Here is a 24749-nt window from a genome sequence, read left to right as displayed (position 1 = left end):
ATAATTAAAATTTACAGCCTGGTGTACCTTCACGTTTAAATATATCAACCTTGAATGAAGAAAAAACATCACGCAATGCCTCACTGAATGTGAGTTCCTGTTTTGATTTAGCCTAATATCATTTACGGAAAAAACAAATTGATTTTTCATTAAAAAATCACAAGCTAGGAAGTCTAATTCAATGAATTGAGACCCACAGCTTTACTAACATTGTCTTGTGGCATGTCACAGTGTTGCCATGGTACTGATGGATTCACGAGCTCCTTCCAGTTGTCTTCCGGATGTTTAGATCAATATGTCTGAGGTTGAGTCAAACAGTTACGCTTTATTCCAAACCCTCCTAATGTAAGTAAGTGCAGCCGTTGTAGGAGATGTTGTTTGCTCTTTTTATAGCTCTCTTATTTCATGTGCCTGTTTTATGTAGCTGAATGGCTGTTTAAAATCTGGAGGCTTTTATCTTACCATATCGTAATGCAGCGGTCTGACATCTGTTGCTTTAGATGGCGAGATTGTAGAGTAACGGGATGCATGCTTGACTCTTCTCATTTGTCTCTGCTCGTTTTCCGAAAGGGAAAAAGACGATTTCCATGGACAGAAAACAAATTGAGCACTTAAGGATAGCTGTCTGAGTGTACGCTGAGCGAGTAAGTGAAATCTGTAGTGCACACCCATGTTTTTCTGCTACAACACCCGAGAGCCGATGGGAAATGTATGTTAACAGGCCGGCTGAGTGATGGAGCTGGTGTTGCGCAAGTGCAACAGACCAGAGCTGGGCGACAGACAGGTGGTGCTCCTCTTAAGGTCTGAGCGCAAGGTTAAAATAACATTATGAGAAAAGGGCCGTCTGCTGGGAGATCAGGCGTCTCTCTGAACGGAGCAGAGAAAACAGCAAACCACTGCCCCGCTCACATCTCAAAGCTCTGCGGCCAGAAACCCATTAAAGTGTTTTCCTGAGAACTGCTGACTTGCGCCACGGGACTTAAGGTTGATTTGGCCTTGTTGTTTGAAGCAACGTTAGATATATGAAGTAAGGGGGAGAAAAGCTTAACGGTGCCATTCATGAACTCACACAATGGTGCAACCTCCAACCCTTATGGGTTGTTTGTCCCTTCCCTGAAATATGACCAGTATAGAAGCATATACATAAGCGCCTCTAATCTGCATTTTAGTGGGTAGCGATCATTTAAGGATGTCACATGAAACACAAGACGCTTAACTTTAAAACGTATCTATAAATTGATATAAGCTGCTTGCACAAAAAACCTTTGTGCTCCAATTGTGAGAAAATAGAAGTGAAAATTGAGACCACTGAATCTGACTAGACGGATGTAGTGTCCTGTACATGCCAGACCAGTATGTGGCGCTGTAATTCTGCCACAGTGATAAAATGGAAAAGAAGACTTGGAACATGTGCATAAACCTTGCGAGACGTAGGGTGATGACATCATCATTTCAGAAAATATTCTGTCGATTGGCTTTACACACAAAAACGCAAGGGTGTCGTTTTCAGATTTACCCTCTCTGGGACCCGGTAGCACACTCAGGCTCCCAAAACACCGGAACCGTCTCGACGAAACGCCAGTACGATACAAACGCGTCTCAGTGTGGACGGGCTCTTAAGCCCATTGCACATTGAGTCCGAAATTTGCGTCCGAGATTTACACACGTTAAAAAATAAATACGTTGTGTCAATCACATTTACACACTGCCTCCGATATTTTCGTCCGTCATAAAAAAATTCGGACCGGGTTCGATTTTATGCGTTTTTGGCATCCGTCAAGCATTTTGAGTTGCCTTTTTTTAACAATTGAGAGACACCGTACAAACAAGAGCCAAATACGAAAAACGCATACTAAAATTTCGGACTGTATGTGCAAAGACCTTTAGAATACGACAATAAAATGCATGTGCTCCTGACACACCATGGTGCTCACACAGGTGATGCTGTTTTGTGTCTAGCCTGCAACACGGCCTCTTTCCTTTTTCCTATTGTGTCAAATCTACAATTTAATAATTATAAAATAATGTTAATGTAGCTGAAATAGTGCCAAAAACTGACTGAACTATTTTTTTCAAGTTGGCCATGCTAATGTTGTAATGATTCTTAGAAAATATATATTTACACTACAGCTGTATTTAAATGTCTGAAGTCGAAAAAAAACACGATTTCACCCAAGTAGTTAAACTTCTCAGAAGGTCTCAAAATAAAGTCCTCGACCAGATGGCAGGGTAGTTCCAATGCAACTTTTTCTGTGAAGAAGGGCATAAATTGAGGCTAAAGTTGTGAAGCTGCCCTATTGAGGTTATGAGCATACATTGCGTGAATATCATTCATATTCTCTCTGCCAACAATTTCCTGTCTACTAAATCCTATCTAATAAAGAGCCTCCAAAAGATGACCTCTGTTCTACAACAGACTTAAAATTACACTTGACATTCATATTCACAAAACTGAGTCTTCAAATGTCTGGAAAACAGAAGATTATTTTAAATAAACGAATCATTAAATTCTCATTTATAATCCTAATCCTGCAAGTCATGAAACAGGTGCACAAGGTCTTTATCTATTACTGCCTGACCACTACAAGTTTGCATTACCATATACGTAGATCAAACTAGCACAATACATCTGTCATTTTACATGCAAACCACATTTACAGCCCTGACTGAGAATCTGAGGGGGTGAAGATAGTTTTTCGCTTTAAACAGGTGACAGCAACGATATATGAGGAATTCAATGTTTAAACAGCAGTTTTACAGTTTAAACTCATAATCCAGCGGGCAAAGCAACAAACTCTAATTCAGGAAAACCAATCAACTGGTCTTCTGTTTAAACATCACAAGAGATTAGCCATTGTTTCCAGAGAGCTTAAAGTGACTGTTAGAGGTGACGGCGGCATTAAAATGACTCCAAATAAAACCGTGTGAGGTTCATCAGACTGCAAGACTGAGTGGAAATGAGTTGTGAAGATGAATCTATATTAGGAATTTGCACATCTCCGTGCTTACAGTAGAGAAATACAGTAGATTAAGTTTTGCCGGGAGTGAATATTCCTGTCAAATGTCCTTGAGTTCGGTGGTTTTTTAGTTACACAGACAGCTTTACCTGGTCTGCTGCACGGCTTGTTTCCATGGAGATGGTGAAAGATTTTGCTGACCATTGTTTTTCTCCTCCATGAAAAATACAGCTAAAGTGAAATAAAGGGCTAAATAACCCATCATATCTGGATCACGTGGATGTGTTTCCATAACAGAAAATTAGCTATTACTGAATGCACGATGGGAAATAATGATTTGGTCATACACACATACAGTATCTGACAGGAGCTCATTACTTACGGAAGTCTCATCATTTCACCAACTTAATTTCATAAATATTTCCCAAAACTAGGAAGGCAATGAGGAAAGAGAACTTACTATAACAGGATTTCTTGTCGGTTCAGTCTGGAAATAGTTTGTCAATATGGTTGGTCAGTTGATGTAACAGCCAGTGGGGATGTTTGTAATAAACACCTTGGACCACTAACCATCCAGCTATCATGTTAACAAAGAAACAGCCTTAAAATGATAAAGTAATGGATTGTGTTATGAGTCTCTCCCTCATACTGTACTAAGGGAATTAAAAGCTGCTGAGAAATGACCGCCCCCTGATTAACTGCCCCGGCACACGACCCCGTTCTCCTTTGTAATGGTCTGTTCATTTTACTCGTACACAGTGGTGCCGAATGGCGACCGTGTCGGGAGGGGTACGAGAATGCAGCTATGGGAGCTGAAATTACTATTATTGATTGTAATAACCTTAAGCACAGGTAAAGCCCCGGGAGACAGATCAGTTATCACTTTTTAAACAGAGAGAACCCCCTCCCACCCTGAATAATTATCAGTTTATTTCCTGCCAGTCGCCGTGCTGACAGGTACTGTAGGTGGCTATGGAAATCAGTGCATCCGAGGAACGCTGCGATGACTGGCAAGCAACATTACGGACGCACAGGATCCAAGTTAACACTTTATAATTAGCAAAAAAATGCACGCCGTTGAAACCAGGCAAAACATATAAATAATCCCTGATTGGAGCTGCGAGTGGAATCGCACGTCTGGCTCTTCGGAGGGTGCGCGGAGCTCACACTGTTAAAGCAACTGTTGAGAGCATCAGACTCGAATTGGCTCTTTGAGAGCTGTGGCACAATGGGGTGTGGATTGCTTCAGACCTTCAGACGTCCCACCATCAGTCAAATGCTCCTGCTTGAGCGGAAAACGGCCATAGATGATTGCAGAGGAACTGTTGTACACTTGATGTCAAACAGGTCGTCGAATTTAACTTGATCCTTTTGAGATAAAAGGCGTTATTTTGCGATGAAAACATGTTTAAAACTTTCTCTCCGGTGCACAAAGAAAGTTTCCGGTGTTTTTAGTAAAAAGTCATTCTGAAAGCCTATTCTGTGTTCAGAAACATTGCAAAAATAAAAGCAGAATAGGCGCTATTACAGTAGTGCCTGATATTACCCGTTTGTGTGGCTCACTTCAGCCTGGATTGTTTTGTGGACCTGTTACGATGGATAGGACAGTTAAAGGGATAGTTCACCCAAAAATGAAAATTCTGTCATCATTTACTCACCGTCTTGTCATTTCAAACATGTATGTTTTTTCTTTTTCGGCAGAACACAAAAGAAGATATTTTGAAAAAGGTGGTAACCGAACAGCACTGGCCCCCATTCACTTCTATTGTATGAATGGGGGCCAGTTAACATTCTTCAAAATATCTTCTTTTGTGTCACTTTAAAGAACCATATTTGACTAAACTGCAAACTCACAACCCGGGCAAGAGAACGTAAAAATACTGTTTTTTTAATTCCACTTACAGAGAGGGGCTTTTCTAAAGAAACAGCATGTCCTTTTAATTCCAAATGTAGAGAAGAGGGCGGAAAATAGTCAGGAAAAACTAAACTAACATTTGTGAATAACATTATGAGTCAACATCAGGGAAATAAAATATACATGACCTCTTTATTCCTCATAGAGCATAACACAACTTGAAACAAGATGCTCATGAAATATTTTTCTGCTACAGTAATAGTTTTATCAGGTTTTTTTTTTCAATGTCTCTGGCTCCGTTGCTTCATTCGAAAGGAAAAACATAGGAATGATTTTGCCTGTAATTACCTCCTGAAGTGCTCTAGGTAGAATATTTGCAATGTTTTTGAAATGTGGATTATTAGTCAGTACGTGAGCCTGTCCAATAATTTATTCTGGTAGCGTAATGACACCCTACAAAAGCTGTTATTGTTATGCAAGTGCAGAATGTTGCATGTCATAAACAGCATTAAAATCATCCTTCACGTTGAATCTGAACAGCACGGTTAGACTGACAGAGGGACATTCGTGTCTAAATCAATAAACACTTTGTCTGTAAACAAGACGTCAGTAAAAATAGCATCTGTAAGGAGAACATTTCAGAGAATGTTTTTTAATGTTTCTTATGTTTCAGAAAGACCTATTTTAAAACTATTGAGCTAACCCCTTTCTTTCTTTCTTTCTTTCTTTCTTTCTTTCTTTCTTTCTTTCTTTCTTTCTTTCTTTCTTTCTTTCTTTCTTTCTTTCTTTCTTTCTTTCTTTCTTTCTTTCTTTCTTTCTTTCTTTCTTATTTATTTATTTATTTATTTATTTTATGTTGGTAACCCAACAAAAGTCGTACCCATTGACTTGAATTGGTTTTGTGTCTATACAATAGAAGTCAAAGGGTACAGCTGTTGTTCAGTTACCAACATTCTTCAAAATATCTTCTTTTTTTGTTCTAAAGTAAAAGAGTCATACAGGTTTGAAATAGCAAGAGGGTGAATAAATGATGGCAGAATTTTCCTCTCTTTACTCTCCTGTTGAATAAAGCTATAAATTAAATTAAAAAATAAAAATAAAAAGTAAGGTTAAAACTGTGTTGTATACCAACAAAATACTGTAAACACCTCTTACTTGGCTACACTGACCAAAAAACACAATCCATTTTAAAAGCGCATAAACCGCTTTGTTATGGTTGGATTTTTATTCAAGTATTTCAGTTGGTAAAATGGTGTCAACGTGTCGTCCCTTGGCAGAACTACATACTGTCTCTGACTGGCTGACAGGTGACCGTATGGCACAGGAGTGCGACTTGCTATCATTTCTCTTTGGCACAAACCTCCCACCGCATCCCGAGCACTTACGGTACCGTGGCCTCTTTTTCTGCAGATGGTCGACCAGGGGAAAGCATTTCTGTCTCGCTTAAAATCCATGTCATTGAGTAGTTTAGAGCACACCTCCTCTCAGTCAAATGTAAAGCCCAGTGGTGATGTTCACTCTTGAAGTGGGTCAGTCCAATCTGGATTTGATGGCACTGCTGTGAGAAATGGGTCCACTTTTTTGGTCTACATTCTTCGGTGGCAGAAGTGAGTCCCAGAGTTTCCGGACTGAGTATTTGCTAGTAAAAAATCAGGTTATTACCATGTTTGGTCAGTGGCATTTAGTGAGGCGATGTCGATTAGATGTCCTTATCTGCTTTGAGGATTTTATTAACATATAAACACCAAAAGCACAACACAAATTAAAATGAAACAAATGAGATAAATCACAATATATCACCAATTGAAATGATTAAATGTCACAGAATTATCACATTGTGACTCACATACTGATATCAAATGGTCTCACAGTGTCGCTGCTCATTTCCATCCCCAGCTGCGTGTGATTGGTGTTCGGCTGCTGGGTCAAACTATTACATTGAGAGTTGCACACTGTGAAACTAACATAATGCGAAAATGGGCTGCAAGTTCATACCACATAATGCCCTCATTATTGCCTCCACTGCTAGTCCTGAAATATAACACACTTAGATTTACAAATGTAAATTTGTATGTACGCACAAGCATAGTGAGCTTGCCACAAAGGGAAGTGTTTTCATTGAAAACTGTTTTTGTGAGCTGGTGTCTACAACAGGTAATATGAACCAAAACAGCATTTGCAAACTCAAACCACACTTAAAGGGTATGGAAGCATATTGGTAGCAGATTTCAATTTGAAATGCAATATGCAAACGGAAATGCCGTATGTAAAATGACAATGCATTTATGTATTTAAATATACATTTAAAACCACATATGTGCAACATTAGGTGCAAAATGAAAATGAAAAATCAATAATATATTTGTCAGTTCTCACATCTGTAATCATGTCATTTAAATAGATTTTTAACGCTCTTTATGTTGCAATTAAAATGAAAATGCATTCACCAGGATTGATTATATCAAAACTGTAGCAAAATATGTAGTTATTTTCCCTAAATCCATTAACATTAACAGGTTGAAAATTTGGGATTACATTTTAATTTACACAGCACGTGCTGAGTGTTGCAAAATTCAACGTGAATTTGAAAATGCATTTCGAGCTGGCCATGCCCCCTCCCCGAGACAGCGTCATTGCATGAAGGCGGAGCTCGTTACGTGCGTTGTTTTGAGGTTTTGAAAACATGTACGGCTGCAGAGCTGATAAAAGCATTAAATCGCATGCACATTCACGTTTTCATCATAAACACATTCAGTATTTGTTATCTTCTTAGTGAATATCTTAACTATGGCTGCAGCTATTGATTATTTTAGTAATCGAGTATTCTACTGATTTTTCCATCGATTAATCCGGTATTCGGATAATAAATACTTTTTCTTTATTAAAGAGCAATACTAAACATACAAGAGAAAATAAGACAGGTCTCTTAAAATGAACAACTAATTTGTTTCCTTTTTAGAAAAAATATTTTTTTTATTGCTGAAATTGCATACATTAATATCTGTGAAAGTGAACCCATTTAATACACTACATTGCCATATTACATTCAAAATGCAAAATAATACAAATGTATAAATAAGAAACATTAATAAAAATAGAAAGAATAATTTCAAAGGTAAACAACTAACTTCAGCTCATGCATGATGCATTTAGTTTATCTAAATTAGTTTTAGTTTCTTTTTCTTTTTTCATTTCATGGTGACTTTAAGGAATTAAGTTACAGTGGATCTGTCAAAGCCCAAATGGTGGCACCCGGATGAATAGGAAACCAAGGTTAATTTTCTCAAGGGCATATCCACTTTGGCAATGTTTACATATATTTGTGCATCATCTCTCCCTACACTGCCTCCAGCACGAAAGTACCATGTACAGACAGATGATTTTTCACGTGGATGGATTGCGTTTGTGCTGTACAGATACAGTGTAACTTGATTACTGAAGAGTCGCCCCACAAAACGACCATTTTTTAAATAATTGTGTGCAGATATTATGACTAAAAGGATAACAATCTAAAAACGAAATGTGTTCATGATGAATACGCATATGCACGCGTATGAGAAAGTCAACTTAGTGATTATGAGACGTTCAGCATAGCGAGCTCACCGCCTAATAAGGCAGATAATATCTCTGCGAGATGTTCTAGCAATGTAGCTACTAGTTCTATCATCTACAGACACGTAACAATCTTAAGAAACACTTAAGTAATTTGTGTCTTTGTGCTACAATTCGTGTGCATGCAATTTACTTTAATGCTTTTATCAGCTCTGTCTGTAGCTGCACATCAACGCACGTAACGAGCGATGCTGGCTCCGCCATCATGCAATGGCGCTGTATCGGGGAGGGGGCGTGGCCAGCTCGAAATGCATTTTCAAGTCCATATTGAATTTTGCAACACTCAACACGCAGTGTCTAAATGAAAATGCAATCCCAAATGTTCAACCTGTTAATGTTATTGCATTGAGGGAAAATAACATTTAAATAATCATTTTGGTACAGTTTTACTTGAATAACATATATAATCAATCCTGGGGAATGCATTTTAATTTTAATTTTGCATCTTAAAACAGATGCAGGAACCGAGAAATGTAAATTATATTATTGAATATTCATTTTGCATCTAGTGTTGCACATATGTTGTTTTAAATGTATATTTAAATGCATAAATGCATTGTCATTTTACATTCTCCATTGTCATTTTGCGTATTGCATTTCAAATTGAAATTTGCTACCAATATGCTTCCATAATAGGGATAATTCACCCAAAAATGGAAATTCTGTCATTATTCACTCACCCTCGTGTTGTTTCCAATCTGTATTCATTTTATTGTTCCACTGAAAACGGAAGAAGATATTTGGAAGAATGTTTGTAACCGAACAGTTATGGGGCACCACTGACTTCCATAGTAAGAAACCAAACTACTGTGGTAGTCAATTGTGGCCCAGAATGGTTTGGTTTCCTACATTCTTCTAAATATCTTCTTTGATGTTCAACAGATCAAAGAGATTAATACAGATTTGAAACAACATGTGGGTGAGTAAATCATGACAATATTTTCATTTTTGCTTGAACTATCCCTTTAAGAAAACAAGTAGCAAAGAACTGAACTGAAATTCCTTTTGCTATGCACAGGTGCCAATGGCGTAGTGTCTGGGTATGCAGGTGCATATGGGCCCGGGGGATTGAGGGTCCGCATCCAAGTTTTATTCATGGCCGTACAAAACTGTAGAAAATGACTAGATGACTGATCTCAGATCTGGTCTATCCATGAGCAAATGTGAGTGAGTCTTTTAGAGTGTAAAAACGAAGCGACTTGCCCAGCAGCTTCCGCGGCGTAGTAAGACGTAGGACAAGTAGTTTTGATGCTACATATGAATGCAAGATCGAGTCTGCCTTTTGCCGAACTATATTTTTATATATCTGATACAGGCATTTATTTTATTTTACAGCGCGATGTAATTAACTAAATGTTTTATGTTTAACTGTTTAATCATAGAAATATTAGGGCCGTTCACATGTCGCATGTAAAAACAAGTTCAAAATGCTGGCTGCATCGCTTTTTGTGCTCACTTGCAGTCTGCCGTTACAATTTGAGCGCGATTGACGTGCGTCAACATTTAAATAACATACTCGAGTAATCAACCTACAGTATGTCTAGTAATGCGCAACACGGTTGCGAACAGACGGAGGGGGCCCATTAAAAGTTTTTGCATATGGGCCCGGACCTGACTACGCCACAGACAGGTGCCCTATATCAGCTGTAGTTCAAATGTAGCACTTTACATCACATGTGGACAAGTTACAGTGAGATTGACGAGCAGAAAGTATTCTCAGGGCCCTTTATCTTGTTTAGTTAAAACATTTCTGAGGTGTAAGATCAAAACATGCAATTGTTCTGATGTTGTATTATCACATCATGTTGTATTGTTACATCATTTCCCCTGTTCACTGTGATGTGACTCACTGAAAACCAAAGACCTGTAACGTGCTTGTCTGTCTGTCTCTCAAGGCTGTCAAGGTGCAGTGAGAAGGCTTTTGCAGGAGAGGTGCAAACAGTAGTATTGAGTAACTATGGGAATATTTGAGGGTAATGGGTAATGCTGTGCTGATTTCCATCCATTCATATTTATTGAATTTGAGGCCGAGGATGGGGTATTGAATATTTGTGGATAATAACCGCACAAGGCAATACCGCATTAATGATGGGGCTTAGGGAAAGTTCAACAAAAATCACATTCTTTCATAATATTTGTTAATAAATTGATGAAAGTGGCCTGTGTACGATGTGATTGTGATTCCATCTAAAAAAAATGATCAATTCTCAGGATTTGAGAATAAAAATGAAATTTGACAAGATTATGGTAGTAATATTTTAAGAATGAAGTCAAGGATTTGATACAATGTTACTTGTAAAACTGTGCTATTGAATCCTGAAGAATGAGAATAATCCTGTAGTAACTATACATTTGTTCATATTTAAAATTTTGCTCTTGGTGGGGAATAAATCTTGCGTAATAAATTTGTGCGTAAAGTATTTCTGAGTCAAGTTTTCAGTGCATTGGTTCACAAATCAGTCTGCATGATTCATTATCGAGTGAGTTGCAATATTAATCATTATTGAGTGGAAAAATGAGAGAACAATCATTGAAATTCATTGATCAAAAAGTGTGGAACCTGACTCATCTCAGGTTCAATAAGTGCCAGAAAATGAAACATGAAACATGTATGCCATGGGCTGCCACAAGACAAGATTGCTAGAGAGTTGCAGAAGACACGCCCAGAGTCCATCTAAAACTCACCAGCACACTTCATTATTTACTATGTTAACTGGGCATTTCTTTATGTGAAGAGAGTGTTGTAACCTAGTGGTTAAAGATCAGGACAGTAAGCTATAGGGTTTGCCAAAGGTCAGGGTTGAGAGCTTGGCAGGCAAAAACACGGTACCTTTCTTTATTTGGCAAGAATGCATGCTTTCGGAAACTGTGTCATTTAATGTTTAACAAACAAAACATGGTATATATTCATTTACTTTTTAGATCTGGTATGATTTGTTTGAGGTAATTGACAACACAACATGCAGTACAGTAAACATTTCCTGGGGAGAGATGAATATACCGAAAAAGATTTCTAAATTTGAGATGGCTGCCCACGTGTGAAGTTTGTGTCATGAGTCATGTAAAGTCAATAGTCAATAAGTCAGAGATTTTTTTTCAGAGCAGTTTAATGTAACAGTCACATCCTTTAAAAATAATAAACAAGGATAGAAAAGGTTTTCATGCATGGTGAACTAAGTTATTCAGAACTGGTAGAATCATTTTTTCTTTAGCAAAATAGTAATAGTAAAATAGTCTGTGCAGGAAACAATGTGGATTTATTTAGGGCAGAAATTTGACAGTCAGCCCATCAACTGAGACAGGAGAAGCCGAAGGTCATGACATACCTGAAATTAGAGGAAATGCATGACAGCAGCTAGCCTTTTCATACAAACATGATACCTGTGCTACCTATTGCATGATGTTTATTCACAAAAGTGCTGCATAATGCTGATAGATCCGTTATTTATTTTAGGATAGGAAAGGGAAATTCCAGTTTGGACTGGATAGGTGTCTTTGTGTGAGAACGTCTGCGCCCTTCCCATGGCACTATTGTGTTTAGATCCCAAAATACTCTAATGCATCTTTAATGAGGCTCTGCAAAGTATCTGGTTGTGACTCTTTGGGCTTGGAATTTTTTTCTGACTGTGTCCTGCTTCAAGGCCTTGACAAATTTGCTTTTGTTGCTACAGTAACATTGCAGGAATCAGACTTAGGAATTTGAGATATGACATGCTGGAATTAACAGAAGAAAACATGTTAATATTTGATCTCAATGCGAACTGTGCTCGAGGACATACATTTGTTGTGAAGAAAATATTCTCTCTATTATAGCAGTGGAGACATTTTTAATATGTCAACTATTTCTTCCTCATGCTGTGCACCTTTTGGTTATCAGGCACAACAGATCATTTCACACCCCTCTCTGAAGTAATTAGCTCGACACTGATATCTGTTTTTCACCAGTGGGAAATAAGGCTGTAATTAGCCCAATTTCTGTATTCATTATCTCTTTTTATCATTGAGATACAGCATTAAGTAGGCTCTTTAAAACTTAAGCTTCACACCACAAATACTGGAGTTTGGTATTTTGAAAAAGTTCCTTAGATGTTTTAGGACTTTGGTCTTCCTGCACACGAACTCTCCTGTGTGTGCTGCTAGTTAAAATACATTTCACAAGCAAAATTAGAGAGAAAATGTAACATTTTCTGAAGCATAAACACAAATAGATCCACGAATTTCCATATGAATCTGTTTTTTTCTGTCTAGAGTGCAGAAGGTTTATATCGTTTACCAAAACCAGACTGTAAAAAAAATCCCGTAAAAAACGGGTAAAGTACTGGCAGAAAATTACCAGTACATTTTCCTTTATTTTAAGGACATTTTCATAATGCTAAAATGCAATTTAAAGCAGTTCAAATGTAAAATACAGGTAAAACAACTGTAAAAATAAATACGGTAAATTCCTTCATGTTAATACAGTATATTGTGCCCTATTTTTACAGATTTTTTACAGAGTGCAAAACTATTAAATCAAGTAAAATATTGGCCTAAATATGATTTGAAAAACTAAAACTTTTAATGCTCTCTATTAGCTTAGCGCTGGCAGGACGTTGTGGAAAGTGGATGAACCCAAAAGCGTAAATTCTAAGCTTTACATAGATACCAAACTTGAGTGGGTAAGTCCTAAAGAGTGTTTGTTTGTTTGTAAGCGTGTTTCTGGCCATTTTTGTTCACAATTTTGCTGCATCCACTCAAAAAAAATAGTGTTTCGATGTATTTACGGTAGGAAATTTACAAACTATCTTCATGGAACATGATGTTTACTCGATCGAAAAATCGATCATTTTGACCCATACAATGTATTTTTGGCTATTGCCACAAATATACCCGTGCTACTTATGAATGGTTTTGTGGTCCAGGGTCACATATTTCCAAGTATTTTCTTTATTGGTTCATGTACCAGTTCATGTTTTTTTTCCATTACATGTCAAAAATGTCTCTCGTATCTTTTCAGCCATGTTTATTAGTTGCATTAGATAATGTTTCTGAATCACAGTCCAGGAGGGAATCGAGCTGTGTACGTAACGTAACTAAAACTGACATATTCAATAAGTTGCTCTCCTCTAAAATTGGCTAAAGTCCAATCAGACAATTTGGCTGCAAAATGATGAGAACCCAAACCAGAGTGACATCTCACGCATAGCTGACATCTCTCAGATAAATGCCTCTATCCCTCTCTCTCTCTGAACCGTTGACAAATTATAGCAATTTCTGTCAGTCCAGCAGTTAGTTTTGTCATTTGCAAATCTATTTTGAGCCAAATATGAGCAGCTTTATCTGCTATTGACCCCCTGACCAGCTGTTCGCTTCAAGTAGGTGCATACTGGATCTCTCAGCATTATCATTCATCTCAGTGGCTGTTGCTCGGTTGCTATACATCCCAGACACTTGCTTTAGGACGTTTATTTTTAGTCCCGAGCGCTTCACTTGTGACCTGCTGGTTTTGTGGATAATTTGTAAAATAAGTTAATATGCTGAATGATTTTCCTTCACAAAAGATGTACTTTTTATCATGAATAAGGGACCAAACATAAACTGTCCTTGTGGTTTCCTAAACCAGACATACTTATTACTGTATTGGAGGTTGCATGGCAACACAAAGAAGGCAAAAGATATTGAAGATTCTCTACAGATGTAACATCTGAAGCTAGTTATTCCCCAAACCCATGTAATTTCTTCTGTAGTTTGTTCTCATGGGGTTTGGTTGTACTGTACCAGACGTCATCCGATCCAATTATCCGAAAGATGTGATGTTGTGGGGAAGATATAATAGTGATCATTTCCTTTCCACCTCCTTTTCTCAAGTTGGTAACTGCGGTATAGATACAAGAGAAAAATTTATTCATTACAGTGAATATGTAATGCATGCTAAAGCAACTGCCTGGGATAAATATTTTGGAATACACAGGCACATGCTTGCCGTTTGTTTATACTGTAAGGCACGAGACCTTCAATTCCCAAGGCTACAGGTAATAACATGGCTTAATGGTAAATCAGGTCTGTGTCTTGTGTAATGCCACAAGTGTCTCTCTGCATCAATACCAATAAGCAGGAGGTAGCATCATATTTGCTTTGAATAATGATCATGTCAGAAAGAAGATTCGTCACTGTCAGCGGATATGAAAATCCATTACCTGCTACCAAACCCACAGCTGCCGTTTCGCAGCTAACCCATGCAGATTGCGTTAGAAATTTTGGACGGGGGCCACAGAAACAGCCGTTTGGAAGTTGCTGGTGTAGATAACGCTGCGCTAGGTTAACCTCGGCAATTGAAAGATGGATTCTGAAGACACTCAATAATCAGCCATTTAATTTTGCGTGATGGGACATTTTAACCCACCTTTATAGCTTCACGGCGTAATGACTTGTTTTCATCTTCTCTTTTGATTATAGAACTGGAAATAATCTCACTGCCTAAGAGATTCCAGATCATGGCGTAATTAATTTCCTCACATTTAATTAGATACAGTACTCTGAACACCTGGTTTATAAGCATGTTAAGCAACGCATTTCTGACAACTTTATGTTTGGAATTCTGAGAAATGGCGAAACGATTCCGGTTGTTTCCTTAATTGTTAGAGTGATGTACCTGATGAGCAAAATCTCAAAGATGTAGGTAGGTGATTATACAGCCGTGGACATTTTTTAATTCATCAGCATTTCGAGAGGTATTGTGGTCATTTCAGTCCAGTGTCTGTTGAATTTCAACAAAATCAAACCTCAGGAGTGACATAAAGTCATCCAACAGCAATGTGGAAACATGAAAATTGTGATTAAAATCCAGGTTATCACATACAAAGTAAGCTTTGAACTTTTCCTAAATACAGTACATGTACAAATATACTGTTGTATTGCTTAAAAGTGAATATGAACTTGTTTTCTTTGCCGTACTTGAGGTCTGAAAAAATACAGAGCATCTTTTGTGTTATTTTTGACTTGTTTCTCCAGTTTTCATTTTCTGCAAATAAATGCAAATAAAAACAATACTTTTATTTGAAACTTGGGAGAAATATTGTTATTTCACAGAATGAAACAGAAATAATAATTTTACCTATAAATAGTTAATTAAGAAAAACTGAAAATAATTTAGAAATGGTGCCTTGATTTTTCCCCTGGCTGTACATGAAAGTATGATCACTCTTAATAGTTAGTACAGGAAATGCATTTTCCAGTCAGTTCAGAGTCTTGAATATAATAGATTAGACTAGATTATTCATTATAGCCTTTAATGTAAAAACATTTGACCAGCTATTGATCAGCCCATAGATATCAACTAGATGCCGCATTAGCATCTGTTTCTATGGGCAGCTATACGTAGGTCGTCCGCCATATTGGAACAGTGCGAGCCGGTCTGTGTTGCCAAGTCTGTGGCTTTCCAGGGGAATTGGGTTACTTTGTAACTGTTGGTCTGGTTTGTTTTATCCACAGTCTAGGAGTGGAAAGATTAAGTTTTATAGCTGTCAATCTTAAGATGATTTTATTTATTAATGTTAAATTCTATTATTTGGACTAGGGACGTTAGGTTTGTGATGAAGGATTTTGTTTGACAGTTCTGGCAACCCTGCCAAGACGGTCCGTTAACACTCAAGAGCAAGGTGACTTTGTATGATTATGAAAACATATTTGTTGTTGTGTAAACTCAAACATTATATTTCCCACACTAACACATGACATCAACGAAAGGGTATACCATTTTTCAGGAATTAAAATGCACAGCTATGGCTGCGCAGTGTTGTGGCATTCCAGCTGACTGTGAGTGACGTCAGTGGACCGTTCCAAGATGGCGGACGTGTCTACGTGCCTGGAGAGCTTGAATGAGAGGCATCTAGTTATTGATATCTATGGATCAGCTGAGATGATCAAAATAAAAATAGCTAATCTTTCATTGTTATCTTTCCACATTGAATGAATACCAAAAGAATGTAGATTTCTAAATCATTTGTTTATTCATTCATGCATTTTAAGTTGGCTTCATATGAGCACTGTGATTAATATTTTTTTACAATAGTGAGATTTAACAATGCACAGTTAATGACTGAGATGAATGAGCCTAGATGAGAACGAATCTGCGTTCCCGTTGCTCCATTGGTGATGGGGTTCAATCCCGAGGCAAAAATGCCTTGAATGCATTGCAAATTGCTTTGGATGAAAGTATTTGCAAATGTATACATGAATAATCTAGACCATTTACTCTACTATCAAACTACAGTAAATGAATCTTCCAGTTTGTTTAAAAAAACAGTTAAGCGGTTCATATTTAGTGCACTTTTATAATGATACTTAAATTTAAATATGTTGATCTGTTGATCACATGACTGTCTGATATTGCTATATATAAAAAGAAAAAACATAAAACAATGAAATTTAATAGAAAAACACTCATATTTGGCTAAACTGATTAAGGTTTAAAATTTGTATTTATTTGTTGTACATTACTATTTGGATCATTAGAGATTCAGTCCATCAGTGATTGAAGTGTGTGGTTTGTTTAGAACAGAGGAGCCCTTCAGTGTGACCTGTGCTACAAACTGTACAATCTAACAGCTAATAGACAACCAGTTAAAAAAAATTGACTCAAAGGGGTTTCCAGGACAACAACAGGTCAAGGAGAGTTCAACGACTAAAACACTTCAGAAGACTAGAGAAAGATCAGGCAGCACTACGCTAGACGGAGTACTCGGTGTGTAATTCACAAAAGAGTGGGTACTGTAGATGCACCGAGCGTGTGATAGCTAGTATGTTGCTGTATTGTTTGTAAATTCCTCTCTGATGTGCGACTTTACTTTCTCTGTCTCATGTGACTCATCGGAATGGTTAGAAATAATCCCCACAACATCTGGTTGGCCCCTCATGCCAGGCGGCACAAGGCCAGTCGATTTGCCATGCTTATGTGCCCCCTTCAGTTGGCCAGATGCGTGTGCGATGGTCTGGTGCAATCTCTCGAAAAGCGTTTATGATTTGGGCCATCTGTGACCCTCATGGGTGACAATGTTGCTGTAATCAAAAATTAATAATTCATATTAATAAATTAATAATTAATAAAAAAGCAACAGTTAATGTTCCATCGTGGCTGTGTTTAAATAAAGGCTAGCGAATGGGATCCCGGGAGGAGCTTACCATTGCTTTTGGCATTAACATGTTTTGACATTAACAATTCAAAAGGATTCGATTAGTAGCATAGGAGAGCCTGGCCGGGGCTCCAGAAATCCATGGCTAATGATCTGCATCCTGTGGGTGGCATAAAGCGAATCACCAACTAGAGAATCCAGAAGTTGTGTTGATGGGGCGATGAAACAGACCTCAAGCAGCTTAAGATATTGTTAAATCGTAACTTAGGGGACTCTGACATCACAAGTCCTGTGAGCTCAAATAAAAGAGAAACACTGTTCAATGCTTGCCTAAAAACATAAGTAACCAGATGCTGTGCCACAGATGGTCAGTTCAAAGCCATCTATTCACAATAAGGCAGAGGTGTAAAGAGTACCTGAAAACCATACTTAAGTAAAAGTACAGATACCGTGCAGTGAAAATTACTCCATTACAAGTTACAAGTCGCCAATTCCAAAACGACTTGAGTAAAAGTCTTTGAGAATCTGATTTTAACAGTACTTGAGTATTTTACTCATACTGAATGTAGGCTCAAAGCAGCACTAGTCCTCAACACTTAAGAGACACGTCAGTGAAAAACAAGAAACAGTTGATTTGTGAGGTGAGCAATCGCATTTATTTTCTTAAATCATAATAAGACTGAACACCTCAAAATTGCAACAAATCATGGTCGACACCATAACCTACGTCATTACAAACACCCTAAGTCTCATTTAAGCTCAAGTGCTCATAAGTAAACCAAACTCCTTCAAAAAGGTCTCTTCAATATAACAGATAAATAAAATAATGTTAAGTAGAATTAAAAAGTCAAAGCCTTTTTGCACTGGACATGCTGGTTTGGGCCTCATCGCCAGCTGCAGTCATGTCCTCATTTCACATACACTGTTAGCCCTTACCTGCCATTTCTACAGTAATACATTGGCAACACTGTTGCCAGCTAGTTACTGTAGGTGTTTTACAGTAAACTACTGCAATGGCTGTTTGAAGATACATTATTAAAGAATCTATTAACGCACTTAAGTCACACAGTCTTAGATGAACAAGTGTAAATAACAGATGAACACAATAAATCTGTCAAGATTTCACCAGAGGAGAATTAAACACAAACATCAATAACATCTTCACATATTACAGACACCACTTTCACTTTATATCTGTCATCTGTGTAAGATCTTATTGAGATTGAACTCTAGTTCATAGTGGTTCAATTGTGTTTTAAGTCACCATTATGGTGATCAGTGTTTGCTTTGGTTGGACTCTTTGACTTTCTTGTAGCTTTAAAATGTACACTTATACCATAACACTGAAAGGGACTTTACAGGAACCGCAACTTTATGTTTGCTTAGTAACTGAAGATACATCTGAAAGAATTCAATCATTAAATAATAATAATATAGCATTTAAGATTTATTAAGATATGTTTGGTAAAGTGATTACATGTTATAATGGAAAGATCTCTGTCAGAAAATCTTTCTTTGCAATTGAGACACAGTTAGACACTTGACATACAAACCTCATCAATGGTGACAAACAATCATGAATGAGTTTTGTACTATGTACCCAGCATGCATTGCAGCATGAAGCTGTTCAGTTGATTGTCACCATTGTTGAGATTCATATGTGGATTGTTCATTTCTCTGTGTCCGACTCATTCTATAGGTTAATATTTTGTCTATATAGTGTGAGAGCACTTTTGAAAATTGAAATACTATACATTCTTTTTACTGGTTTACATCACTTCATGGCAATAGTCCCACCATATGGTCAAATTTTGAGCAAACATGTTTAGAGCACATTTAGGAAGAGTTAGTTTTAAAAACAAGAGCTTTTGTAGATGTGTGACCTACAGTAACTAGCTGGCAACAGTGTTGCCAATATATTACTGTAGAAATAGCGGGTAAGGGCTAACCGTGTATAAACCGCCAGCGATTGACATCTACCTGATACTGCACTCATATTCATATAAAAAAGCCATGTTGACAAGTTTTTGTAAGTTAGGGCAAAATCCACAAGATTGTAGTACCTACATTGCCCTGTAAATGGCAATATTAATTATAAGATAGGTGTCATGCAAAATGTAATGTGTAACTGCATTAGTCATTACAAATGTAGTGGAGTAAAGAGTACATATACTTGTTCAAAAATGTAGTTAAGTAGAGAGTAAAAGTTGCTAATATCTTTAATACTCAGTACAACTACAAAGTAGCCAAAAAGATACTTAAGTACTGTAACTAATTACATTTACTCCAATACTTTACACCACTGCAATAAGGATTAGGAGTTTTTATTAAAATGATAACACTTTCAGCTTTCAAAATCACTGGCTTCCAAATTCAGCTGCAATTGTTCTCAGCAGACATTTTAAATCGTATGCTTAAATGAAACACTAACACTTATGTAAAGAATAGGTGCAAAAATAGATACATGACTGTAGCTCAATTGGTAGAGAATTGTGTTAGCCGCGCAAAGGTCATGGTTTTCACTTCCCAGGGAACACACAAATACAAAAATGTGTTCTTTAAAGGTACTGAATGGATAAAGCATCAGCCAAGTGTGTTAATAAAAATGGAAACATTTATAGAAAAATATATATCTGTTATGTTTGTCCTCAAATCTGTTGTCTGTTTCTCTTTTTGTCTTTGCTTTAGAGGGCACCCAGATAAACAGTGTTGCGCCTGGTTCGTCTCTGATGCAGACCATGAGTCAGTATCCCTCCCTCGGACAGGTATCCCACCCATATGAGACGTCTCAAGCCGGGATGGAGCTCAACAAGTATGCCTCGCTCAAGGCTGTGGGTAAGGCTGTGTTAACATGAACTTGTATTAAAGTATAATCAAACCTTAATCTCAAATTAAGGTTGTTTGGGACACCAACATTTTTCTTCTTGTATCAAATCTGTAGGTATATTAGGCTTTTAAAATGCGCTGTCATTGTGCCATCAACACACAATGTGAATGAAAAGACTCCATTCCCATTTTGTTTGTAGATGTGGCTTCTATGTAGAGTATAAAAGGAAATTAAATAATCCCATGGTCACACTAGACTATGTTCCACTGACTTCCATTCATGCAGATCGGAAACACAAGCTCGTGCTCAAAAAAATCACATTTCACTGCATTCGCATTCACATTTTAAGTTGGGTGAACTCTAACCTGCAAATGTGTATCACAAGGCAACGTGTGACTAAAAGAAGAATGATGCATTACGGCGTGACCTTTTGAGAAAATGCTGGAAATAAAAGTGTCGAATGATCCCATTTTGTACAAAACGGCTTGAAAAATGTGTGGATAAAAAACCAACACTTTAGTGTGTGATGTATCCGCTTTCTGCCCACATATGCAGGTGTCTGCATAGAAATTTCACATGCTGAAAGTCTGACCGCGGCATTATAATAAGCTCACAATGCTAGGGTCGGGTCAGAGCAGAGCCGGCGCCAGCAGAGCGCTGAAGAGGGGGCGTATGAAATATGAGAGGGGGCGATCACGTGATACATGGTAATCCCAGCTAGAAAATACATGATAGGTTCCTAATTTATGTCACGTAGTAATCAAACATGTCCCTACTACAATCACAAGAAATAAACCTAGTGAGCAATTTTCAGACGACAAAGCACGTTTGTCTTTTAATCTTACAACATAAAATAAAAACATATCTTAGATATATATATATATTAATACATTTATTGCATAACAGAAATAAACAGGTCTAGTTGGATCTCATAAATATCATTGAAAAGTTTGAGAAGAACACGGGAATAACAATGATAACACGGTTATTATAAATCTCCTTACTGGTGGAATGTCGCAATTGCTGCTCTTTCCAAATAGCCATGCACTTCAGGTGCTCTTTACTGTTAGCATGTCTGCAAAATCCTTTCGTCTTATCTGTTGCATGTTTCCAATTGCTAAAACCAGTGGTTGTAAACACAGAGTCACTTCCACCAAATTTCCGACAGGGAAAACAAAATGCCGAATCTGTTTTGTCTGAATACTCGAGCCATTCTCTATCTTTGTACCAATTAGCTGAAAATGATCGCTTACAGCCAGTCTTATGTTTGTCCATGATGAAACCTTAATGCATTGCAATTTGCAATCGTGAAATTACGAAATGCATGTAGCCTGCCTGCCTGCCCTGTGTACTTTCCGTACGTAATGGTCTGAGCGAGATATATGAAACAACCAATCAAAATGCGACTTTGCCAAAGAGAATGTCCTTAACTAAATATTAATTTGTATTTTAATATTCACAGTAGAAATTCAATACAATTATTTCACAAGTGAAATTTTTAAATAAGATGTTAAAAAATCTCATTCATTAAAATTCAGATTAATTTTGATCTGAGGGGGCGGGTTAATCCCAGCAAGGGAGCGACGCCCCCTCACGCCAGGCCCCCCCCGTGGCGCCGGCCAGAGTTAGTAAAAAACTGACATTTACTTCCTGCTCAGTTGCTTTCCGTATAATTTATATCAAATTGCTTTGTCACTTTAGTGCATTTTTAACACAGGCAGCCTAAATGGTTTCAAAAAATGAAAAAGTGTTAAGGGTTTAAAGATGTAATTCACATCGTTGTGACTTCAGTCAAAGTTACTGTCACTTGTTTTTTTGTTGCTTTACAAATGATGATGTCAGCCTGCATTTATGCCAGTAATGGTCCTGCTATTTCTTATTTACATGTAGATGCATTTGCTGAGGTTAATGATAAGTCTAAAGCAGCACCTCTGAGCAAAACCGCCATAAAAACAAGCCCAGAATCTGGCACTCGGTATTACTGTATATTTATGCTTATGAGAGTCTCTGCGAAATCCCTCATTGCTCTTTCTCAATCACTAAAGCATCTGACTGCATGCTTAAAACAACATTGCCATGGTAAACATATTTCCAAAATGCCATAGTCATTCTCACCACAGTGGTATTTGCCACCTCTGACTTCAATAAAGGAGATGAAGCTAAATGTCACAAGAATTTCTCAGTAACCCATATATAAAAAAATGATGCATTTATCTCAGATAAATTAACATTTTCAAAGGATGGGTTTTTTTTACTTTAAAGGGGTCATATGGCGGAAGTACGTGTTTTTTTTTACGTGTCTTTGGTGTGTTATAAGTTGCCCATGCATGTATTAGACACGTAAAATGGCACAAATGAAAGTGTGGGAACAAAAGATGAATTCTATCTAAAAGTAAATGCTCAACCAGACTTGCCTGAAACGCCTCGTGTAACCACACCCCGGCGAATCTACGTAACTTCGTAACATGATTTGACTAAGACCGCCCAAATCTACACGTAGTTAAGGTGGGCGTAATTGTAAATCTCATTGTGTCGTCTATCAGTACAATTGCTTTGGAACCTGATGTTCCAAATATGGTAAGAGGCGTTACATTTCCGTCACACGCTTGCAGTATTTGACCAATCACTACGCACTGGTTAACTGGCCAATCATAGCACACCTCGCTTTTCAGAGCCATGAACTTTGTAAAAAAAATCAGCGCGTTTCAGAGAGGCGGAGCAAAGAGGACATACAAACATGCACGGTATGTGGAAAATACAGCGTTTTTTAAACTTTAAATGGTGTATTCAAAATGCGTTACATCTAAAACAAACAATAATATTCGATTTAGCCGTGCAATATGACTCCTTTAAAACACTATAATGATTACCACTATGTAGATTACCATATGTTATGTGTAATATACGTCTTATGAAATCGTACAGTCATTTGATATTTTGCCTTTTCGCATGTCAACACAATCAATGAGTCTGAAGTGAAGTTTATCAAAAGGCTTGAAATGACAGCTGGCAGAGGACAGACAGCAGTGACATGATGCCAGACTGTCTTTGTGACATTCGACCGCAAAACTGAAACATTTTTTGTGTCTGAGCCTGAATAAAATACCAATCACTGTGAAAACAAAGCTGGAGAGATTTTGATATGAAACAGGCCTAGTCAAACTGTGGAGAAGCCAGTACGTCAATCATATGAGTTGTATTACAGTACCTGCATCTTCCTCTGATGTGTGGTGTAATGTCAGGGTTTTGATGTGAATGAAAGCGTCTCATCAGAGATTAACTCTTCTCTCTTCCGCCCGGTTTATTCGCGGCCGTCCTGGAATGAGGTTTCAGATCTGCGAACGTGGGGGTGTCAAGCCTGTTAAAAAGGTCATTTGAAGGATATTTAATTAAAAAGTTGAAAATGTCATGGTGAAATGAGGAAGACTTCAAGCAGCGTATAGTCAGTCCCAATTAAAGCCTGGCTGAATTTGAAGGCGACACTGTCAGTGACGTTGCCTGGATGTTATGAAATATGTTATACCAGAAAGAAATGATTTGTGACATGGTCTGATTTGGCTAGTTTATACTGTTGACTGGTGGAGTGTTAAGCCAATGCATGTTTCACACTGAGTCAACTGGTGCGGGCTGACAATGCAACAAATACTGTAGCAAACATTTTTAATTCCTTCATTAGCAAAGCTGTTGGGCACCGTTTGAATGTCAGTGTTGATGCAGCTGACGTTGTTATCGGATTGTGTCAGTTGGCAGTGCGTAAACTCATTCTGTCCAAAAACAACATGATAAGCCATTTTAACAGAGTTGCAAAGTGCAAAGTGATTTTAAAATGCACAATGACTACTGATGAGAAACTAAAACAGTAAAAAAGTCATTTTGACCAGATGGATTCGAAACCTCAAACTGCTTTATTTTGGAACAGTAAAATGCTTGATGTTTTCAGTTGATGGTGCTAGTAATTCAGACCCGGCTGCATAGAACACATTTGATTCATGGTAAAACGGAAAACAAATAGAGACCAAGTTGAAATACATTATAAGCAGGTTGCAGAAGGCACCTCCAGACTACCGGATCATTACTCACACTGGCAACTTAACAACTTGCTTTATAAATATGTAAGGTATGCCAAGATAACTTGCTGTGCAAGGTTTTTGTAAACAAAAAGTCTGTTGATAATGCATTATGTGCTAGGGCTGTCACGATGTATGGTTTTCACTACACGGTTATCGTAGCCAAAAGAATTCACGATAACAATATTATAGTGACATCTGTGGAAATAAATGATGCTATCAGTCAAATTGAACTTTGTTTCTTTAGTGTTTTCTCTCTTTTTGGTCATTGAATCACACTTAAAATAGAATTGTTTTGCTGAACATAGAGGAAGAAATTTG

The 24749-nt window shown here is 37.5% G+C and overlaps 1 protein-coding gene across 1 annotated transcript in view; it reads left to right on the top strand.

The window, feature by feature from the left end:
- shisa9b (shisa family member 9b) overlaps positions 1–24749 on the top strand; it is a 37092-nt gene that overhangs the window by 6235 nt on the left and 6108 nt on the right. The window contains 1 exon segment of the mRNA XM_057346889.1: positions 20223–20369. Coding sequence (XP_057202872.1) covers positions 20223–20369 — 147 coding nt within the window.

Source organism: Triplophysa rosa, linkage group LG11 (assembly GCF_024868665.1).
Source record: "Triplophysa rosa linkage group LG11, Trosa_1v2, whole genome shotgun sequence".
Lineage (NCBI taxonomy): Eukaryota > Metazoa > Chordata > Actinopteri > Cypriniformes > Nemacheilidae > Triplophysa > Triplophysa rosa.
This window is presented reverse-complemented; position numbering and strand designations above follow the sequence as displayed.